Here is a 23,345-nt window from a genome sequence, read left to right on the forward strand (position 1 = left end):
CCCCTTGGGCCGCAGTGTGCCCCTCTGTGAAGTGGAGAGGTTGAGCTGGATGGCTCTGATGACCCTACGGGCGTTCTGGATCATTCCTAACACCCTTGTTCCCTTCGCCTCCCCCTTGCCTCCCCCTTTCTTCCTGTGCATTTGGCCTGCCCCTGCCCCGACCTGGGGTCCCCAGAAACACAGAGAATGAGCCTATGACTTTGATGTGCTTTATTTAGCCTGCGTGGGAGCAGGGGGCAAGCTGCGGCCAGAGCAAAGGGTGCGGAAGGGCGAGCTGGGCCGGCACTGCCCTGGAGTCAGAGGGGCAGGAGGTGGCTTTACGAGTCCCTCGGGCTGAGCTGCCTGTGCGGAGAGGGCAGAGCGTGGCAGCATGAGTGGGGAGTCCTCGTGCCCTCGGAAGACCTCAGGCCAGCCCTAGGCCCCTGTTCTCCCCCACCCCCGACACACACCCCCGTTTCCGCCCCAGGCATCTGGACACACAGGGCAGGGAACCAAGCCCACCTGGGGGGAGCTGCGTGGGGGGAGCCACACTCCGAGAAGTCCAGCGCGCCTTCTTTGTCTCTTTTCCCATACCTGGGAGGGGAGAGGTAGCTGGGGCCAACGCTGTGCCGGGGTGCCAGCTCTCCGGCCTCGTGCCCACCCCTCGGCACCATCCCACCCGGGGCACAGGGGCCCAGGCCAGATCAGTAGAGATGCTCTGCTTTCCCAAGAGCGTGAAAGGGTCTAGGGCAGGGGTCTCTCGCCCTCTCTCGCACACACCTGGGCCTGGTCAGCATGTTGATGTATCTGCGGAGCTCCGCTGCGTACTGGGCCATCTGCTCCGGCGTGGCATTGTCCCCCGGGTATACTGGCTCCAGCGGGGCCCCCCGGGCACCCAGTGGTGGTCGCAGCAACAGAGCCACGCCCGTGGACAGAAGCAGCAGGAAGAGGCAGCGGTGAGAGGCGGCCATCTGAGGGGCAAGGAGCAGGGAGACAGAGGTAGCACGGAGCCCACCTGCCCAGCCCCAAGCCCGTCACCCGTTTCTCCAAGCCTGGGACGAAGAGCAAAGGGCTACTGGGACCTGACCACCCCTCCTCCTAGAGCCTGCCCTGGAGAGCACGACGGCCCCTCTCAGGAGCAGCGCAGCAGGCGGAGCTTAGCCAGGGCCCGGGCAGAGCAGAAAAGTGTAGCAGAGAAGGTGGGGCCGTGGGGCAAGAGACACAGGACTCATGACATCCAGGGCCTGACGGCTCTGAAGAGGCAGGTGCGGGGTGGGAGTTGGAGCAGAGGGGCTGCTGGGAAGTAGGGGCACGCCCGCTCCCCTGCAGTTTGGGGGCACACAGAATGAACTTGTGAACCAAAGGGCAGGAATCCATTGCCTGTTGGTGTGCTGCCCTCCCACCCTCCCCAGCCTCCCCACCAGGGGTAGACATGCTGATGCGGGTCCTGGAGAGAACACCACAGCCCCTGTCGCTGTGAGCAAGAGGCCAGCCACACGCAGACTTGTGTTCACAGCCACCGTCCCCTGCCCCCCGCACATTTGCAGTCTTCTAGTCAGCGGCAGGCTGCTCTTCCAGGGTGCTGGATTTGTCCAGATGTAGAGCCGGACCCACGTAGGACCTCAGGCCTCCGGAGGCCCCCAGCCCTGCAAGGCACCGGCTCCTTCCCCACGTCCCAGCCCGAGCCCCTCAGAGCCCCCCGACCCCGAGCTCAGGACAGGCTGAGCACACTTACCCTAAATCCTGAGGGAGCGGGTGCCGGACCAAGCGGGTGCCTGCCTCAGGCTGGATGGATCCCCCTGCCCTCGGCCATAGCCCTTATATAGTCCTCAGCCCCCCAGAGTCCCCGCCTCCTGTCAGCCTCTCTCACTCCCCAGCCCTCAGCCCCTCCTCCCACCGTCTCCCGGGTGCCCACAACGCCAGCGCTAGGGCCAGGTACAGGAGGGGAACAGGGAAGTGTTCTGGGTGCCACGCTAGCGCATAACGGGTAAAAGTTATGGACAACAGTCTCCTGTAGGCCCCCCTCTGCCTTCGGGCACCAGAGCAGGCTTCGTTCAAGAAGGACGGGGTTCTGGGACATCAGGATAACTGGCAGGTTCTGATTACAGGCCTGGGAACAGCTCCACCTGCCTCCCAAGGATTAACCCAAATCCTCAAACAGATTCCCTCAGGGCGGAAATGGAGGCTGTGGCTCAGAGACTCCAGGGACGAAGACTGGAGACTCAGGACTTCCTTTCCAGTTTGTGATTAGAACAAGATGGGAACGGGGGAGATGCTTCAGGTAACCAGGGAATGTGGAAAGGAGTGGGGACCCAGGCAGGGAGAAACCCTCTCCCTGGCTGGTGTATAGGATGCAGAATGAGAACTGATGTGCCCCGGGGGGAGGGGGGTGCCAATATCTAGTAGCCGTTTCCCAGCTCCCCCATTCCAGGGAAGTGATAAAAACCAGCATCATTTGGAAAGCCTTGAATTTTCCAAAGTGTTCCCAGCTCAGTCACCTCAGTGAGTTCCTTCAACAACCCATTTTACAGATTCAGAAACTAAGTCTCAGAGACATTAAGTAACTAGCCTCAGGCCACATAACTAGTCAGTGGGAGATACAGGGTTTGAAACAAAGTCTAACTCCAAAATCTGGACTCTTCTAAGTAGGGCTGTTAAAATATTGCTATAATTTCCTGATTTTTGGCTGAGAAACATGAGGCTCACAGAGGCGAAGACACTAGCCCAAGATCACACAGTTGTCCAGGACTCAAGTTCTGGCTTAGATTCCCAACCCCACCAGTACCAGCAGCCCCACCCCCACCCCACCCCCAGGAACCTCTGAGTCTCCCCTACTCAGCGTCCCTTCCCCAGCCCCCTGCCCCCTCCCCAGCTCAGGCCAAAGAGCACAAGTGACTGTCTGAATAACTCAAAGAAGCCTGAGTAGGGAGCAAAGGACTTTTCACCCCTGAGGTTCTGCTGTCCCAGATCAGGACACCAAAAGAGTGTGTCAGGAGAGGATTTGGTTGTGGGGTGGGGGGGGCGGGGGGGGTAAGGACTGGAGGTGATGCTGCAGGGACCTGAGCTTTGCTTTTCCTCAAGTTAATGAGGATTAAGGAAGCCTCAGGAAACACCCCTGTTCTGTCTTGTTCCTCTCAGTTCTGACTTCTGGCAACAAGAAGAACAATAATGCTTCACCCAACAACAACTTACATTCTGCAAAGCAAATATGGAGGTCGTTCGCTCTCCGCTAGCCCTGGCCCTTCTCTGGCCTCGGGATCCCACTTGGTAAAACAAGGGTGAATTAGTGGCTGGTCCCAGGAGGGCCTCTGGTGAAGCCAGCAGAGGCTGCAGGATGCCACCAGGGGGCGCCAGGCTCCACCCCTAGTTCAACAGGTCTGGTCTCCCACAGGACTGTAGTGCTGTGGGACGGTTCTGGCCACCACCCCGGTCAGCTCCCAACCCCTGCAGACAGATGGTAGACCTGGGGATTGACTCAAGTGCTGGGGCCATCTATAGTTTTGGCCTGTCACAGAGGGGACATAGCTTTGTCACAGCTTTGTCAGTGCCTAAGAAATGACAGTTACTCTACAATGTCAGCTGAACCTACGGCTTTCGTTTTTCGCCTTTGCAAACAAGTGATTCCTCTTCTGGGTCCTCTCAGGGATGTTGTGACAACTGAGGAGGAAGGGGTAGTGGATGTGCTTTCTAAGCCGTATGGCCGTGTCCAGACGGGCGATGCTTCTCACTCACCTTCGTATATTCCCAGGGCTTGCCATGGAGCCCTGCTTGGAGAAGCACTAAGGACTTACCTGCAGACAGAGTAAGTGCAGGCGGAAGTGATCTCTCTCCCCCTGCCAAACCTTATGTCTCCGGGACGGGGACGATGGCCATTGGGCAGCGTTGGGGATGGCGTAAGGGCTCAATGAGACGAGGAGAGGAAGACCCCAGAAACACCTGGGGTCACTAGGTGAAGATGAGTGGACAGTAGCAAGGGGCGAGGGGGTCCCCACATATGGGACTGCAAGAGCAGGAATTGGACCAGCATTGCACCCTCCATACCCACCCCCTACAACAAGAGCTCCTCCAGAGCAGCCTGGGCCAACTCTTAGGCCAATGTCTTATTCCCACACTGGATGACAGCAGGAGAGGTGGGGACAGCTAAGCTGTGGCCACCCCCAGATACCAGGAACCCAGGGGGTCCCCCATTCCCTGGGGAAACCCCTTGGGCTGAGGATTCTCACACACAGCTTGGGCCCCTATCCCACCCCCTTAGGACCAACTCAGGCCCAACTAAGGGCTCAGGTCACTAATTTGGAACCCGGGCTCTGTCCCCACTTCCCTCCGCCCTGGGGACTCCATCTGCCTCCAGGGTCCCCTGCAGGCTCAGGAGTGCTCAGTAGCTCTCCCTGCCCCCAGTGCCTGCGAAAGCAAATCCTATCATTGTCAGCTGGAATTTTTCCTGAAGAGGAAGGCTTCTCTCTTGCTAAGAGAAAGGCTAAACCAATCGATATAATACAGTGTTGGGGGAGAGGGATGGATGAATGGGGAGGAAAGAAAAACGTAGGGGCTGGCTGTGGAAGGAGGGGAGTTTTTCCTTTGGGGTGGAAGGGAGCGATGCCAGAGCAGTTTTGAGATGGGTTAGGAGTGAGTAGGAGAAGAAAGGAAAAGAAGGGGGATACTCAAGCATGTGCCAGGCTATGCCGAGCTGACCTGTAGATTCAGCTCTCCTACTCACCAGTTCTGCCATTCATTAGCTGTGTGACCTTTAGCAACTTACATCACCTCTCTGAGCCTTAAAGAAGGAACTATTATTATTATTTAAGGTGTAAGGATCCCTGTTTAACCAGTGAAGGAATAAATGCAGTGAAATGAAATGACTAGGCCAGTCTCACAGCCAATGAATGGCAGAGATGGGACTCAAATCCAGATCTTTTTTTTTTCACATCCAGATCTTTTGTCCCTGAGGCTATTGCACCAACCGTGGGGTCCCTGCCCTTGAAGAACTCCTGGTGTGAGAGCTCAGATTCGGGCTACAGATATACTCAGGGCAGACCAGGAAGGTTCCGAAGGAAATGAGGCTTGAGGTGGATGTGAGGAATGGTGAGGGGTGAGGGGATGCTATTTCACAGAAGCAGGGAGGTGGCAGCAGGACTGAGCGGCTCAGGGGCGCACATCAAGGAATCGTGGGAGATGCCACCAGAGGAGAAGGGGTGTGTATCGTATCGGGAGTTTTGCATTTCTGGCAGAAGCATTTAGATTTAACAGTTAGTGGAATCAGAACAGGCACAGGGTGGGCTCTCTTACCTCTGTCCCTAACTCTGTGGCCTCCTGTAAGTCTTTCCCCTTCTCTGGGCCTCGAAATTTCCATCTGCTCAATAAAGAGATAAGACCAAATGATTTCTAGATGATGTTCAAAGGAGATGGTGTTTGTAGCAGATTAGGCTAGCTGCCCCAATATCCACTCTCTCCTCCCTCCATCATAAAAGAGTTTAAAGCGGGTACATGGCCATTCAGCAGAAGACATCTCCTGGGCTGTTCTTGCAGTGAGGTAGGGCCATATGACTAAGTTTTAAGCAATGAGATGAGAATTTGAGTGACTTGTGCCATTCTGTTTTTACAAGTGGATGTACCCCCCTGTGGCAAACGGCACCAACAGTGACCACAAAAATACTTCCTATCCCACAAGTAGTTCTACGATGAGGTCTAAGTCCCCTCTTTTTGAATGCAGGTAAACCTGTGACCGCTTGGACCAGTAGAGTATAGTGGAAAATGCTATGTGACTTCTGAGGCCAGGTCATAAAAGGCAATTGTTACGAGTTAAATTGTGGTCTGCTACCCCCCTTCCAATTCATATGTTGAAATCCTAACTTCCACTACCTCAGAATGTGACCTTATTTGGAAATAGCGTCATTGCAGATGTAAGTAATTAAGATGAGGTCATACTGGAGTAGGGCAGGCCCCTAATCTAACATGACTATTGTTATTATAAAAAGGGAAAGGGGACACGGGTTGGTGCCCCGGTCTGGGAGGATCCCACATGCCCCGGAGCGGCTGGGCCTGTGAGCCATGGCCGCTGAGCCTGTGCGTCCGGAGCCTGTGCTCCGCAATGGGAGAGGCCACAGCAGTGAGAGGCCCACGTACAGCAGAAAAAAAAAAAGGGAAATTTAGACACAGAAGCGGACACACATAGAGGGAAAATGATGTGAAGAGGCACAGAGTGAAGACACCCATCTAGAAACCAAAGAGAGAGGCCTGGAACAGATCCTTCCCTCACAGCCCTCAGAAGGAACCAACCCTGCCAAACACCTTGATCTGGCCTCCAGAACTGTTGTTAAACCACCCAGTTTGTGGCACTTTGTTACAGCAGCCTTAGCAAACTAATACAGCCATGCAGCCGCCTTCTGGTTCTCTTGGAGCATTCATTCTGGGGGAAACCAGCTACCGTGTAAGTCCAGCTACCCCAAGACATGATGCTGGAGAGCCCACATGTAGGTGCCGGGCTGGGATCACAGACGACAGCCAGCAGCACCTGCCAGACCCAGCCAACCTCTGACAGCCACTGCATGAGAGGCTCCAAGGGACAACTGCCTAGTCAAGCCCTTCCCAGTCCTGACACACAAAATCATGAGTAAATACAGCGGTTATTTAAGCCCCTAAGTTATAGGATAACTTGTTACACAGCGTAGTAACGAGCGCACCTCCTCTTTCTCCTTCCCTCCCTTCCCAGTGGCTAGAACATGGATGTGGTGATGGTGGGCCATCGTCAGTCGTGTAGATGAGGGTGTGGGGAAGCCTCAGAATAGAAACCTGGGATGTTGGATGCCCCCATGGAGCAGAGATGCCGACTCCCCAGATGCCACTCGTATTTTATGTAGGAGAAAAATAAACTCCTTTCTTGTTTAAGCCATTTTTAATTCTGTCTCTATTTTAAAAGCCACATCAATACCCTGGCAATATAATGTATGTAAAACAAACAGCTCAGTGTCTAGCACATAAATAAGCGCTTTTTTTTTTTTTTTTGGCCACCTGCGCAGCTTGCGGGATCTTAGTTCCGTGACCAGGGATCGAACCTGGGCCCCTGCGGTGAAGGCACCGAGTCCTAACCACTGGACCACCAGGGAATTCCCAGTAAGCACTTAAAAAAAAAAAAAGTAGCTATTTATATTGTCGTCATTAATGTTACATCTAAGTTTCCCTCCAGCTCCAACACTGGTTGGGTTTGATGAGCAGTGGATTAACCACCTCTCAACACTCCCCCCAGTGGACGTGAGGCAAACCCACGTCACTGATGTTGAACCAGACACGTCAAACTGGGCAAAAATTGTCCGTGGTCATATAATTTATACCAGGGTTCTCTTCTATTAGCCTCAAACTGACCACAGCTCTCCCAAGCAGACCAACACACAGGGGACCATGGACACCAACACAGATTCACATCCTCCCACTTCTCCAACCACAAAATGAACCAAAGCTTGTGGCAGCCATTGCGTGCTCCCAGCCCACCTGTCCTGGGGCACGGGGTGGGAGGGGGAAGGGATAGAGTAGAGGAGAGAAGACGGGGGAATTGTGATGGGAAGTGGGTCTCAGATAATGACAATACTGTAGGGAGAGGAAACCAGAGAAATGAACTAACTCCACCCCCCAAGCAATCATGAAAGGCTTCTGGGATGAGGTGGCCACTACCCTGAAGCTGATCTCCAGACTGAAGAGAGGGAAAGGGATCTACAGGCAGGGGGAGTGGCCTGGGCAAGGGCTTAGAGCATTAGAGTCCACGCAGCCTGTGACCTGACCAGGCCCTGGACCCGCTTTCATCTCACCCTTCTGCCCTATCTTCAGGGAGGCCGGAGGGCAGCTCAGGGGAGGGTAGGTGTTAGAGCCCCAGGGACTCCAAGGCAGGTCGTGTCTGAGCAGGGGCCTCTTCATGGCCTTGTCACAAGGAGGGCATGCTTAGTGACTTATCTACTGGGTGTAAATTCAGAAAGGGGAGGGCGGCTGCTGAGAGAAAGGGCAGCGTCCACACTCCCATCGCTCCACCTGCCCAGGGAACGGAGGTGTTAGAAATGACCCCTTCCCCCAGCACACACGCCCACCTCACCCCCCAAATAACTCTCCCTCCACAGCCCCATCTTGGGTCCCATCTCCACCCCCAGCCACTACAGCGGGGGGGTTTAGTAATACACCTCCTCGGGGTAACCGGGGTGTTGGTGTCAAGCCCACGCTCCCAACCACCTTCATCTTTGGGGGATGGGGGCACCTTTGTCTCCACCTGCTCTGCTGGGCTGCCTAGCATGCTCCTTTCCACACTCTTCACCCTTCAGCAACAATTCTTGCTGCTCCTCTCTACCCCCTTTGAAGAACTTCCAACCTGTCCCCACCCCACCGGACTAGAGAGTTCCAGAGGACCCTAGTCTGGATGCTATCCACCCCCCGCGCCGAGTGGCAGCGTTTTCTCTAAGCTCGGATCAGAGAGAGCCCCACCACCACTCCACCCCAGCCCTGGCCTGGGGCACCTTTTGTCTCACGTGCCGTCTTCTATCCTCGCAGCTCTCTCGTCTCCACCCTCCACTCCCACCTGGATGCCACCTCCACGAAGGAGAAGGGAAAGGAAATAGAAACGCACGCTTTGCACGTCAGTGAAATTTGCTCTTTATTTAGGGACCAAGGAAGGACCACACACAGCCCTCCAGCCCAGGGGCGGGGGTACCGAGAAGTGGAATGAGGACCCCACCCCGAACCCTCCCCAGACGCAGCAAGCGGGAGAGGAATCCAGGTTCCGGGGTCAGGAGCAAACATGCAAATGAGGTTGGTGAATCAGCGTGTCTCTCAGGAGGCCTTGGGGGTCTTCACCACAGGTAGGCGCCTTCTGGCCTGTAGGAGGGAAAGGAAAAAGAATCACACGGAGCCCGGCGTCGGATCCGGGGAGGCGAGACTTGGGGAAAGTACTAGGTGGCGGTGCCAGGGTGGCAGGAGGACCAGGCCACGCTCCAGGAGACAGGGCGTGTGGTGGGGCGCTTGTACCGCGACTTGACGGGCCGGTCCTCGGGATCGGGGAAGAGCAGTTTGGAGAGGAGGGCTTCCGAGATGTCACGTTTCCCGTACCTGCGGGGCGGGGCCAGAGGTGGGCGGGGTCAGGCCCGGCCGCGCCCCTAGTGGCGACCCCGCCCCGCCCACCCCGCGCACGAGCTCACCTCTGCCGAGTGACCAGGTTGAGGAAGTGGCGCAGAGAGAGGTAGTAGCGCTTCAGCTCCTCTGGCGAGGCGTGTGCGCCGGGAGCCTCGGGTTTGGCGGGGTAGGCGTCGACCAGCGCCCCCAGGCAGAAGAGCAGGGCCAGCAGCACTGTGGCCATGGCGGGCCACGGCCTGCGCACCGTCACCATCTGGAGAAGGGGCACTGGAGTCAGCCCGAGCCTCTACCCCTGAGGCAGGAGGCTGAGGCTGCCGTGGGGCCCACGCTCCAGCGGCCTGTCTGGGGCTGGTACCCGACCAAGGGTCAGCCACCTGCTCGCTGTGTGTTCTCAGGCACTGCACCGTCTCTGGCCTCAGTCTCCTCATCTGTCAGAGGGGCATAAGCCCTGCCTGCCTCCACCCGTGTTACCCAGAAGAGTAGATGGAGGAAGAAGGCTATGCTGGCAATGGGGGCTTCCCCGCCTCTCTCCTTCCCACGTCGGCTGGCCCCCTTCCAATCCAGCTTCCCGCCACTCAGTCCCAGTTTCCCCCATCCTAGCCTCAGTTTCCCCACCAGATAGCCTGGGATCCCCAGCACCAGACCGTTCCTGGGTCCAAGGCCACTCACAGCGACAGCTCCAGAGGCGGAGATGATCAGGAGATGGAAGGCGAGAGGAGTCCCAAGGGCTGGGCTGCTGCAGGTCAGGCTGTGGCCTACTCAGCTCAGGGCTTTCCCTCCGGGGCTTATATCCAGGCCTGAAAAGGGAGGGGGAGCTGGAGGGGGGAGGGCTCTTCTTCCTTCCTCCCTCCACCCCAGGCCAGATCGCTGAGCTTACACCCAGACAGTGCGTGATGTCTCCACCTCCAAGGAACCGGGGAGGGGGGGAGCTCCCACACTCGGACTCAAGGTACCTCTGGATAGGGTGCCTAGCCGGAGCCCCATCTTCACCCTACAGCCCCCCAACAGCAGGTCTAGCCTTCGGAGGAAGTGAAGCATTTGGATCTAGGTTCCTGGGATGACCCCCTAGGATCAGGGCTGAGATTCCATCTTTCCTAGCCTGTCCACAGGTGGGGGTGGGGGCTCGGGGGGAAGGGGAGCAGGAAGCCAAACCCACTTTTTCCAGCCTGCGGGACCTGTGACCACTCCTTCCAAAAGCCAGCCTTTTCAACCCCTGCTCTGTAATATGTTGGAGGAGAGCCAAGGAGTGACAGGACCTGTGGGGAAAACTCTCTACTGGAGGCAGGGATGGGAGCTATGACCTTGGCTCTTGACCTCCTGTTTATGATGTTCTGGAGGAGAGGCCTCTCTGGACACCCCACTGTGTCTCCTCTCTGTTAAAGAGTTGGTGAGGGCTTCCCTGGTGGCGCAGTGGTTAAGAATCCGCCTGCCAGTTCAGGGGACACGGGTTCGAGCCCTGGTCCGGGAAGATCCCACATGCCGCAGAGCAACTAAGTCCGTGCACCACAACTACTGAGCCTGTGCTCTAGAGCCCGCGAGCCACAACTACTGAGCCCTAGTGCCACAACTACTGAAGCCCGTGCGCCTAGAGCCCGTGCTCTGCAACAAGAGAAGCCACCCAATGAGAAGCCCACGCACCACAATGAAGAGTAGCCCCCGCTCGCCGCAACTAGAGAAAAGCCCGCACGCGGCAGAGAGACCCAACGCAGCCAAAAATAAAAATAAATTAATTAAAATAAAAAAAAAGAGTTGGGGAGAGGGGCGGGAGGAGGCAAAAGGCAGTCCCCTCCCCAGAAGCAGCTGAGTCAGCCACCTGTGCACCCAGCCTGACACATACAGACTCAGGTCCAGCAGGCCTGGCATAGCGATCCCTTGCAAGACAGTGTGCCCCCGTCTCCATCCAGGTATCACTCAGGGCACTGGTGTCTTATGGGACTGAGTGATGCCAGGGCTGCCCAAGAACATGCCACCATCCCCAGCCCATTGCAATCTCCACTGGGCTCAGGGGCAAATATCTTCAGCCAGGGCCTTTGATGGAAACCGGAAAGGACTCCTGTTTATTAAGCACCTACTGTGTACTGGGCAGTACATGATTCAGGCCCCAAGACACAATGAGCTTAGTTTCTCCCCCATTTTACAGATGAGGAAACTAAGGCTCTAGGAGATAAGGAAACAAGAGCCAAGGTCACCCAGGATTCAACTAAGACAAAAGGGCTGAGGCAGACCCCAGGAAGAATCCCACTCAATCATGGTGGACAGAAAGGCTTACTACCTAGGATAACCATGGGGTTTAGGAGTCAGGCATGGGAGCCGGGGGAGGGAAGCTAAGTATAGGGTCTGCCAACCCCATCAGACCCCCCAGCAGGAAAAGAGAGGGCTACTGGGGAGTCTTCCCATAAAGCCATTTCCAGCTCCCTTTCCCTGGCCTGGCTGGATCCTCCAGTGCTTCCAGGCATCCCATCAGCCCACACAAGCGGGAGGGGGCTGTCCAGGCCCCTAGTTCAGGGCCAGCCCCGCCACCCTCCAGGACAGATGGCCGTGGGTGTTGTTTTTAGAGTTCTCTCTGGAGGTGGCGAGTCCAGGGCTCTCTCAATTACCTTTTTATGGGTTCAGTCACCTGCACTCTCCGGAAATGACTGCTTATCAGTCACTTGGGCCCTTTCTTGGTCCACATCCCAAGAAAGGCCAGGTCGGTGTGCCGAGCATGGAGATGGAATAAGACACCAGGACGAGGGGACGTGGACCCCATCCTCAGAGAACAGAGGGGCTCTCATCTGAGGGGCAAGGCACAACCCTGTTCTCCAGGAACCCCAGGCCACATCCCTGGGGACTCCCAGTCTGTGGTGAGAGGAGCCCCAATCTGAAAGAGGAGGCACCATCCTTGTAGAGCCCCTGTCTGAGGAGTTCCAAGAACATAGTGACAGAGAAATACAGGGGAACAAGCCTGGGTCAGTTTGGAGAGGAAACAACAGAAATAAAAGAACTCCACTCCTCCAGAGGCCTTGGGAAGACAAAAGACAGGTGATCACCCTAGGGATGGGGAGGGCGGCCGGGAGACTGGTGAGGACAGCTATACTCCCAGGGGTCAAAGCCTAGACAAGGAGCCTGCAGGCTAAGGGGGCAGGGACATCTGAGCGAGGGACTGTTTACCAACACTGCAGCACCAGCTGGGGTTTCTAGCATGCTGATCCCAGGCAGAGAGAGAGGACAGGTGTTATGAGATGCCCACAGGGAATTTGTGGCATTCCTGGAACCCCCTCACACCTTGGGGAGTGGGTGTCTGAGGATAGATGGGAGGAGAAGTTAGAAGGCACGGGGGAAGGCCCGGATTCAGGGTTCAACCTCTCAAGAAGTGGCTTCCCCGTTTACCTTTAGAGTGAAAGCAAAGGGGACCGGAAGAGGTCCCTCAGGGTGGGCCAGGAGCCAGGCTCTCACTTCACAATGACAGGGCCAGCTGATCGGTTCATCAGTCACCACCGCCTCACTGAAGAGTTTATCAATTTGCTGAGGATGCCTCAGCGCTCGATCAGTGGGCTCAGCTACCCCCCCGACCCACACACCCATCACCATTATTGATCCATGACTCAGTCGCTTTGAGACATGTCTGGAGGGTGGGGGGCTGACATCTGTGAGGGGAGAAACTTCAAAATAGTTGTTATTGTAGACTTGGGACTAGCACCTGCCTCCAACTTGTCCTCAAAGGGAAGTGGGGACAGAATCACTGGGGTTCCCTTGATCCCCATTCTCAAAACACCTAGCAAGGCCACCCCAGGGGTCAAGGAGGCCATGGGCTTGGACCCCAGTTCACCATTGCCCTTGCCCAGTGGGCTCAAAGCCTAGTCATCGAGAGAGTAGCCCTTGGGGCTCCCCTGGTGGCGCAGTGGTTGAGAGTCCGCCTGCCGATGCAGGGGACACGGGTTCGTGCCCCGGTCTGGGAAGATCCTACGTGCCGCGGAGCGGCTGGGCCCGTGGGCCATGGCCGCTGAGCCTGCGCGTCTGGAGCCTGTGCCCCGCAACGGAAGAGGCCACAGCAGTGAGAGGCCCGCGTACCGCAAAAAAAAAAAAAAAAAAAAAAAAAAGAGAGAGAGAGAGTAGCCCAGAGGGTTAATTTCATCCCCCCCCCACCCTCCCCCACCTCCGCTGTACAAGGCCCCTCTCTGATATACCATCCACTGGGCAGCGCTAGTCAGGCAAGGCCTCGTACCCAAGGGTCTATACACAGCAGGTGGCCATGCAACAAGAGTGATTCAATCCTTACTCAACAAGCACTTATTAGGCCCCTACTCTGTGCCGGACACTGTTCTAAGCACCAGGGACAGAGCAGTGAACAAACAGGCAAAATCCTTGCCCTCGTGGAGTTTACATTCTAGTGTCAGGTGTCATCTACAAATTGGGACTTGCCAGTGGCACTTTGCCATCTACCTCTGCAAGGATTGAATCATGCGCTGCTCCACCTGCTGACTTTCAACACCCCCTGAAAGGAGCTCAGGGTGGAGAGCAGAAATGAGGCACTCTGTGCTCTGGGAAAAACTGGCAGAACAGGTCTTCAGAGAGTTAGATATTTTCAGGAGCCCATTTTATGAGTCCAATTCTTGTATCTCCTCATACTTAGAAAAACACTAAAATCCTTCATGGGGACATCTGCTCCTCGTGACTAGCAGAAACCTTCCGCAAAAAAAAATGTGTTTGATTGCATGTACTCCCCCTTCACCACAATCACATATATACTGACCTTCCCCCCTACCTCTTTGGAGCAGTTTCTCAGAGCTATCTGAAAGGCTGCCTCCCAGGCTATAGTCCTCATTTTGCCCCAAAGAAAACTTAACTTGCAACTCTCACATTATGCATTTTTTTAAGTCAGCACAGGAAATAGAAAATAAATGAATAAACAAGGAATCGTCTATTATGGTGAGTACCATAGAAAAAACTCAAGGTAAGGAGGATAAAGGGTGCTGGGGTGCGGGGGACTTGTTTTATGTTGGATGGTCAGGGAAGAGCTCACCTATAAGATGACATTTGGAGGAACTGAAGAAGCAAACCACGAGGCTACCTTGGGAGGAATATTCCAGGTGGGGGAAAGAGCAAGGGCAAAGGCCCTGAAGTGGGAGTACACTGGCAGTTTGAGGAATGGCAAGGAGGCCTGTATGGCTGGAGTGGAGGAGCAATGGGAAGAGTCAGAAGGAGCTGAGATCAGGGAGGCAGCAGGGGATCAGATCATGTAGGACCTTGTAGGCTGCCGGGAGGAATAAGATGGCTTTGGCTCAGAATGAGATGAGAGCTTTGCTTGGAGGAGTGACATGAGCTGACTTATTATACTTTTTTTACATAAGTCTGTGCATTTAAAGATAGCTTTATTGAGATACAATTTTAATTGAGATATAATTCATATACCATGTTATTCACCCATTTAAGAGAACAATTCAGTGACTTTTGGAATATTCAGAGTGGTACAATCATCACCGCAATCTAATTTTTTTTAATTTTATTGGAGTATAGTAGATTTACAACGTTGTGTTAGTTTCCGGCGTACAGTAAAGAGATTCAGTTATACATATACATACATATATTTATTCTTTTTCAGATTCTTTTCTCATATAGGTTATCAGAATATTGAGTTGAGTTCCCTGTGCTATAAAATAGGTCCTTGTTGGTTATCTGTCTTATATATAGTAGTGTGTGTATCTTAATCACAATGACTTACATTTTTGTTTTGTTTTGTTTTGCTTTTGCGGTACGCGGGCCTCTCGCTGTTGTGGCCTCTCCCGTTGCGGAGCACAGGCTCCAGACGCGCAGGCTCAGCGGCCATGGCTCACGGGCCCAGCCACTCCGCAGCATGTGGGATCTTCCCGGACCAGGGCACGAACCCGTGTCCCCTGCATCGGCAGGCGGACTCTCAACCACTGCGCCACCAGGGAAGTCCATGACTTACATTTTTAAGAAGCATTCTGGCTGCTGTGTTGGGAACAGACTGAAGAGGGGCAAAATCAGAAGCAGGAGTCCAATTAGGAACCTGTTGTTATGATCCCGCCAAGAGATGTTGGTCAAGTGCGCACACGAGAGCACGCATGCACACGCACACACACTCCTCACAGCTGCAAACGTCCCACACGTTTCACCCAAGAACAACTTCCATTTATGTCCGTACAGTACTGACAGCCTTTCATCTAGCTGACAAAATCCGCTGGAGAAGATAGAGGAAAAATCAGAGGATATCTACAGTAGGGGCTGGATGTCAGTTCTCTGATTGTTAAGGCTACTCGTTTATTCGCCCATGTGAAACTCTCTTTGCCACTGTGATTAGTGGCTGCAGCCCAGGAAAATATTGGCTCCTGTGATGGTGCTTACAGAAGTGCAAGTTTGTTCATTTTGTCATGAGTATAAATGTCCTCTTACTTAAAAACACTCTGGCTCTTTGCACAGAATGAAGCAGAGAGTGAAAGTGGCCAGTTGACACCACTGAAAAATGGCCATTTCTCTCCAAAGCGGTATTACCCACAGTCCAGGAAGCTTTGTCATCTCCTGGGACAAACGGTAGGGAAGTGGGAAGAGGCACTCTCGATTTCCCATGATCCTCCATCCTGGACGAATCACTGTTGGAGGACAAGTGGGACCATGGTGAGTGAGTGGGGTGAACGGGAGTTGTCCAAACTATCCCACTATGGTTGCTGGTTATATCTTGGGAGTAGGTTTGCGAGGCAGTAATGCCAAGAAAGAAAGAAAGGATTTTCACTTTTTATGCTAGTAGTTCTCCTGTGAGATCTCCCCTTACCCAAACTTGCAGGTCCTTCTGTAAAACACAGTGGCCAGACACCTGTGGCATGGTACATACCCAAGGCTCAGGCTCCTCCCTAGAACAGATATCAGCAAAGTCTTTGGCAAAGGACAAAATATTAAATATTTTAGTCTCTGTTGCAGCTGTTCAACTTGGCTATTATAGTGCAACAGCAGCTATAGAACTATGCAAAACAGGAATAGATGTGACGGGGCTCCAATAAAACTTTGTGGACATAGAACGTTGAATGTCATATAATTTGTGGGCATAGAACGTTGAATGTCATATAATTTTCACATGTCATGAAATATTATTCTTCTTTTGACTTTTTCAAACATTTAAAAATGTAAAGCCAAGGACCTACTGTATAGCACAGGGAACTATACTCAATATCTTTTTTTCTTAATAGACATTTATTTATTTAAAAGTTTACTTATTTATTTTTGGCTGCATTGGGTTTTCGTTGTTGTGCACGGGCTTTCTCTAGTCGTGGTGAGCGGGGGCTACTCTTTGCTGTGGTGCGCGGGCTTCTCATTGCGGTGGCTTCTCTTGTTGCGGAGCACGGGCTCTAGGCACACGGGCTTCAGTAGTTGTGGCATGCGGGCTCAGTAGTTGTGGCGCACAGGATTAGTTGCTCCGCAGCATGTGGGATCTTCCTGGACCAGGGATCGAACCCGTGTCCCCTGCATTGGCAGGCGGATTCTTAACCACTGTGACACCAGGGAAGTCTCTGTACTCAATATCTTGTAATAACTTATAAGGGAAAAGAATCTGAAAAAGAATACACACACACACACACACACACACACACACACACACATATGTATAACTGAATCACTTTGCTGTACACCTGAAGCTAACACAACATTGTAAATCAGCTATACTTCAATTTTAAGAAGAAAAGAAAAATGTAGGGACTTCCCTGGTGGTCCAGTGGGTAAGACTCCACGCTCCCAATGCAGGGGGCCCGGGTTTGATCCCTCGTTGGGGAACTAGATCCCGCATGCATGCCACAACTAAGAAGTCCGCGTGCCACAGCTACGACCCGGCACGGTCAAAATAAATAATAAATAAATTTTAAAAATATATATTTTTTAATGAAAAGCCATTTTTGACTTACAGGATGTACCAAAACAGGTCCACAGGCCATAGTTTGCTAACCCCATGGTCTGAAAACACAAGGGCTTCCCCTCCCTCCGGGTTGAGCTTTCTGTTTACCAAGAGTGAGTTGAGTATGTTCTCTTGATATTTATGCCAGTTATACTTTCACTGTTATCACATAATTATATAATCCAATTAAATATTACACACACTGATGAAATATGAGTGCATAAAGAGTCGTTTCCTTGAAAGCTAAGTTGAATGCTTTGGAAAGACTCGACAAAGGGAAAGGCTGAAATGTGAGATTAAATGTGAAGGAAAACTGTAAAATATTCTGGGAAAATCCTAAAAAATCAAGGCAGATCCTGCATAGGAGAGTTTTACACGTGTCTTTTTTTTTTTTTTTTTTTTTGCAGTGGGCCTCTCACTGTTGTGGCCTCTCCCGTTGCGGAGCACAGGCTCGGACGCGCAGGCTCAGTGGCCATGGCTCACGGGCCCAGCCGCTCTGCGGCATGTGGGATCTTCCCGGACCGGGGCACGAACCCGTGTCCCCTGCATCGGCAGGCGGACTCTCAACCACTGCACCACCTACACGCGTCTTTAAGTTCTTGGCCCATTTAGTGAAACCGGAAAGAGTAGGTGATAGATTGTGGGATAGTGGTTGTGATTTATGCAGGAAAGGCAAGGCGAGCTGGACTCAGAAGACCCAAAGAGAGGAGGGTGCCTGAATGTGCATTTTTCTGTTTCAAGTCCAGACAAAACGACTAAGGCATATATGTGTCTATTTTCATTATTGCCCAACTTTAACTCATTTTTTCAAAAGACTGGGCAATGAACCAGTCCTGCTTATCTCCAAATAAGAACTTCTCCAATACTTTATCCATTTCCTATATAGTTTGAATGTTTTTATAGAGTATATATACGTTATTTTAATAAGTTAAAGCACTATTAAAAGAAATTTTTAGGGGACTTCCCTGGTGGCATGGTGGATAGGACTCTGCGATCCCAATGCAGGGGGCCCTGATTCGATCCCTGGTAGGGGAGCTAGATCCCGCATTCATGCCGCAGCTAGGAGTCCGCATGCCATAACTGAGGAGTCGGCAAGCCGCAACTAAGGAGCCTGCCTACTGCAACTAATACCGAGCACAACCAAATAAATAAATAATATTTTTAAAAATAATTCTTTTTATTAAAATAACTTTTAGTTAAAAAAATTTTTAATGCTGGTGTTTGCTGTGAATCCAGGAATGAGATACTGTGAGGGGGCCCTGGGCTCCACTCCCCCCGCCCCAGAGGTCCAGGCACATCCCCACCCTGTAAGCACTCCTATTCTTAGGAGGTTATTACAAGATATTGAATATAGCTCCCTGTGCTATACAGTAAGTCCCTTTGTTTATTTTATATACGGTAGTGTGTACCTTGTATAACACATTTTTATCCCTGACTATAAGATGGGCTAAAGTATATACTGTGTTTGCCTTACTCCAGGTAAGAGGGCGTAAGCCCACGCCACCCTGTCTCTCCTACTGAATGAAGCTAATAAAACTTGGACAGAAGCGCACGGAGCAGTCATCTGAAGAGTCTAAAAAGTAACAAAAAGCAGGCAAACTGGGGAAGAGAGCCAGAATTTGAAGTCCCACTGGACTGGCAGTGAGCGTCTCATTTTTCACTTTGGTATCTCCAGCATGGACACAAGACAGCCCCAGATCCAGAATGGGCACTGGGGAGAAGAGAAAGATCTCCAGCAGAAACTCTCTAGTTCTGCCTCAAGGAGTGGAAGAGGGAAGTCTAACATCAGAGAGGGTGGAGGAAACCTGGTTTTCCTCTTCTGCCTTCTCTCGTGCCCCAGACCCCAGGCAATTCCACGGCAGTGGCAGTGGTGACAGTTACATCAGTGGCTGCAGGGGCCCCCAGGCACCTAAAACTCTGAGGGAGGGGAGTCTCCCCGCTCTGATCAAAAGAGCTGTGGTCTCAAGTGGGTGGGGTGAACCTCACTGCTTTTTTCTTTGTCTTCCTGCCATGTGGCCCTGAACATGGGCACAGTCACAGGAAGCGTGCCGCAGAGGAGGGTAACTCAAGCCCCAGTTTTCTCACTGGAGAACAAAAAAGCCCCAGAGAATCAGAAAGTATGAAGAAAATCGCAGAGAGGTACAAGCAGCCCCTGAGAGCTCACCCCTCAGCTGCACCTGAGTGGATCTGGTCCTAAGCAGTAGACCTAAGGCTTTGAGAAATGGACTGGGGTAAGGTCACTCCCCAGGTCCCAGACTGACCACTGGATGCTACACACATGGCACAGATCTGAATAGCACTGCAAAAACTTTGACCTTGAACTGACATGGAAATTATAACCCACAGAAGTCTGGGTAGTACTTGCAGCCTGGACCCACCTGGGTCAGTCACCTGCTAAAACAAAACTACCAGCATCCTCTGAAGAATTTGAACAGTAGTCAGATTCTTACAATAGTATTAACTATCCAGGATAAAACTAGCATTATTTAGCCTATTAGTACCAGGAAAATCATCACCTCACACAGAGAGATGCAAATGCTGAGGTGACACAGACTTTGGATACATCTGACAAACATTTCAAAGCAGTTATTTAAAATGCCCCAAGGAGTAACGGCAAATACTCTTAACATGGATGAAAGGATAGAAAGTCTCAGCTACTAACTAAAAGATATTAAAAAGAATCAAATAGAAATTTTAGCACTGAAAGAATAAACTAACCAAAACAGAAATTCACTGGATGGGCTCAAATAGCAGAATGGAGATAACTGAGGAAAGAACCAGTGAGCTCGAAGCTAGATCAATAAGTTCCGGAGAAAAAAACTAGTGAAAAAAAACTCGAACAGTCTCAGGGATATGAAAGGATAATACCAAATGGTTTAATAGTCAAGACATCAGAGTTCTGGAAGGAAAGGAGAAAGGGTGCAGTACAGAAAAAAAAAGGTGTTTGAAGAAATAATGGCGGACTTCCCTGGCGGCGCAATGGTTGGGAGTCCGCCTGCCAACGCAGGGGATACGGGTTCGAGCCCTGGTCCAGCAAGATCCCACATGCCATGGAGCAACTAAGCCTTTGTGCCGCAACTACTGAGCATACGCTCTGGAGCCCGGGAGCCATAACTACTGAGGCCCGTGTGCCTAGAGCCTGTGCTCTGCAACGGGGGAGGCTACCGCAATGAGAAGCCTGCGCACCACAGCAAAGTGTAGCCCCCTTTTGCTGCAACTGGAGAGAGCCCGCGCGCAGCAACGAAGACCCAACACAGCGCAAAATAAAATTAATTTTTTAAAAAAGAAAGAAAGAATGGCTGAAAACTTCCCGCATTTGGCAAAAAGACATAAGTTTACCAATTCAAGAAACTCAGCAAACCCAAGCAGGACAGATCACGATCATGATCGTACTGCTGTTTCCTTGGGACTCAGCCAAGGAAGAATAATGGGTTGCTTGTAAGAAAAAAACTATGTCACTGACCTCAGATTTCTCCCCAGAACCCGTGAGACCAGAAAGAAGTGGAACAACCTTTTTTTTTTTTGCGGTACACGGGCCTCTCACTGTTGCGGCCTCTCCCGTTGCGGAGCACAGGCTCCGGACGCGCAGGCTCAGCGGCCATGGCTCACGGGCCCAGCGGCTCCGCGGCATGTGGGATCTTCCCGGATCGGGGCACAAACCCGCGTCCCCTGCATCGGCAGGCGGACTCCCAACCACTGCACCACCAGGGAAGCCCGGAACAACCTTTTTTAAGGGCTATAAGAAAATACCTGTCAACCCAGAATCCTCTATCCAGTGAAAATATCTTTCAAGTATGAAAGCGAAATAAAATTCTCAGTGAAGGAAAACTACAAGAATTCGTCGCCAGCAAATCTGTGCTAAAAGAAGTGCTGAAGGAAGCGCTTCAGACAAATGTCTAAAGACATTGGCATTTTCTCCTAAAGTTAAACATACAGTTACATAGGACTCGGAAATCCCACTCCAAGGCATTCATCCCAGAGGAATGAATACAGATGTCCGTACAAAAATCTGTCCACGAATGTGTACAGCAGCTCTATTCATAATTATCCCAAACTGGAAACAACTCGAATTCCCTTCAATGAGTGACTGAATAAACAATGGTACATCCGTATATTGGGATATTTACTACTCGGTAATTAAAAGGAATGAACTATAGATACATGGAACAAATTGGATTAATGTCAATGAGCATTAGGCTGAGAGAACAAAGCCAGTCTCCAAAGGTTACAGACTGTATAATTCCATTTATATGACATCCTTACAAAGATAAAACTATAGTGATGGAGAACAGATCAGTAGTTGCCAAAGATGAGGGCTTGGAGGAGGCGTGACTACAAAGGGACAGCCTTAGGGAGTCCTTCAGAGTGATGTAATTATCCTGTATCCTGATTACAGGAATCCATGCAGGCGTTAAAACTCAGGACTGGGGCTTCCCTGGTGGCGCAGTGGTTGAGAGTCTGACTGCAGATGCAGGGGACGTGGGTTCGTGCCCCGGTCCGCGAAGATCCCACGTGCTGTGGAGCGGCTGGGCCCGTGAGCCATGGCCGCTGAGCCTGCGCGTCCGGAGCCTGTGCTCCGCACAGTGAGAGGCCCGCGTACCGCAAAAAAAAAACAAAAAAACAACTCAGGACTGTACAACAACCAAAAAAGTCAATTTTACTGCATGTTAATTCTTTTAATCTTTTTTTTTTAAAGTTACTATCTCTAAAGTGCTTAAAACAGCAACAGTGCTTAAAACAAACCTTAAAAACAATTTTCTAAAACTGTTTGTTACTTCAAAAGAAAATAAATTCCTGGCTTTTCCAAGCCGAGGAAACTGCCTGTATGAGAAACATACGAGAAACACCCACTGGGAGGCTGCTTAAAGACCAGGAGAATCTCCAGCTTCACTGGGGTCCTTGGCTTCTACCAGGTCACATCCCAGGTGGTGTCTCCACCTAGGACACCCCCTGTGTAAGCTAAAGGGAAGCAACATGAGGATTCATGATCATCCTGCACAAACAGCCCGCAGGAGGGGTGAGGTGGTAAGGGGTGGACTGTGGGGGGCGGGTCCTGACGCACTCATGGAGCACGCGGTCCCGCAGAAGCTCAGAGTTCAGCTCCGGAGTCTGACAAATCCCAGTTCAAGCCCTGCTCCAGCTGCTCGCTCGCCTCCGCGACCAAAGCGACTTATTTCATCTCTAAGCGTCGGCTTTGTCATCTGTGAAAAGTAGATCACAAAAGTGCCTGAAAAAGATTATGAGGACATAATGATATGAGGCCTGCAAGTTGCTCTGTACCATCGCCAACTCATTGTAAGTGCCCGATAAAATGCTACTTTTTATGGCTATCATTTGCAAAAGAGAGTGGCAGGATGCACCCTAAATGTGAACAGCAGGTAAGCTTTTGTTGTGGGTTTTTAATCCCCCGCATCTTATTATGAAAATTTTCAAACTTACAGCAGGTTGAAAAGACTGTTCAGTGAGTGTTGTTAGTGAGATTTAGGATGCTTTTTCTTTCTTTTGACTTATCTATAGTGTATCTTTTTCTTTTATTTATTTTTTAAAATCAATTTATTTTTTTTTTAAATAAATTTATTCATTTGGGGCTGCTTTGGCTCTTCGTTGCTGTGCACGGCTTTCTCTAGTTGCAGGGAGCCGGGTCTACTCTTCGGTGTGGTGCGCAGGCTATCTCATTGTGGTGGCTTCTCTTGTTGCGGAGCACGGGCTCTAGGCACACGGGCTCAGTAGTTGTGGTGCCCCGGCTTAGTTGCTCCGCAGCATGTGGGATCTTCCCCGGCCAGGGCTCGAACCCATGTCCCCTGCATTGGCAGGTGGATTCTTAACCACTGCGCCACCAGAGAAGCCCCTAGTGTATCTTTTTCTACAGCAAATATAAACTACTTGGGTAATAAGTGTTAAATACAGGGGAGGGGAAAAGGAAAAAAATGTTAAGCACAACAGGATGAAGGACAGAACCCCATGGTCCAAAGTCACTGCCTCCAACTGATAGGTCAGCTCTGCCGGCAACTGTCTTTAGAACTGGCCCACATCTAATTAGAAATTCTTCCAGCCACTGAGCCATTTTGCCCACACGTCACCCTTGTGTCCACAGGATGTCAGGAGAGATTTTTTGGGAGCTTTGCCGAAGTCCAGGCACAAGGAGCCTGCAGCACCTCCACCCCGGAGCAAGTAAAATCCCATCAATGGGGCAAATCAGATCAACCCAGAGTAATCTGCTCTTAGTGGTTTCTGATCCCGCCTTCTGCTTCCACATACTTGCAAATCAGGGGTAGTGGAAAGGGCCTGGACTCTGGAGTCACCCTGCTCCGGGCTTGAATTTCACTTGCATTTCTCAGCTGTGTGACTTTGAGAAAGTTGCCTGACCTCTCTGAGCCTC

The 23,345-nt window shown here is 51.8% G+C and overlaps 2 protein-coding genes across 2 annotated transcripts; both read right to left on the reverse strand.

The window, feature by feature from the left end:
- Window positions 1-317: 317 nt before the first annotated feature.
- Window positions 318-950, reverse strand: PPY (pancreatic polypeptide; the record flags this gene model as incomplete). Its single annotated transcript, XM_079905227.1, has 3 exons — window positions 318-342; window positions 502-573; window positions 760-950. 3 exons carry the CDS (start codon window positions 948-950, stop codon window positions 318-320), a joined length of 288 nt encoding a protein of 95 aa, XP_079761353.1.
- Window positions 951-8,845: 7,895 nt separating this feature from the next.
- PYY (peptide YY) lies at window positions 8,846-9,381 on the reverse strand. The gene is made up of 2 exons (XM_079905045.1): window positions 9,150-9,381; window positions 8,846-9,060 (listed from the first exon to the last, which is right to left on the reverse strand). The coding sequence occupies exons 1-2, from the start codon at window positions 9,335-9,337 to the stop codon at window positions 8,904-8,906; spliced, it is 345 nt and encodes a 114-aa protein (XP_079761171.1). The 5' UTR covers window positions 9,338-9,381; the 3' UTR covers window positions 8,846-8,903.
- Between the last annotated feature and the right edge of the window lie 13,964 nt (window positions 9,382-23,345).

Source organism: Stenella coeruleoalba (assembly GCF_951394435.1).
Source record: "Stenella coeruleoalba genome assembly, chromosome: 19".
NCBI classification, from domain to species: Eukaryota; Metazoa; Chordata; class Mammalia; order Artiodactyla; family Delphinidae; genus Stenella; species Stenella coeruleoalba.

What these genes read in the sequence shown, in the direction of transcription:
- PYY (XM_079905045.1), bottom strand. Translation starts at nt 9,337, where the DNA reads ATGGTGACGGTGCGCAGGCCGTGGCCCGCCATGGCCACAGTGCTGCTG. An exon ending in AACCTGGTCACTCGGCAGAG is followed by an intron (nt 9,061 to 9,149) that starts GTGAGCTCGTGC and finishes CCCGCCCCGCAG; the next exon opens with GTACGGGAAACGTGACATCT.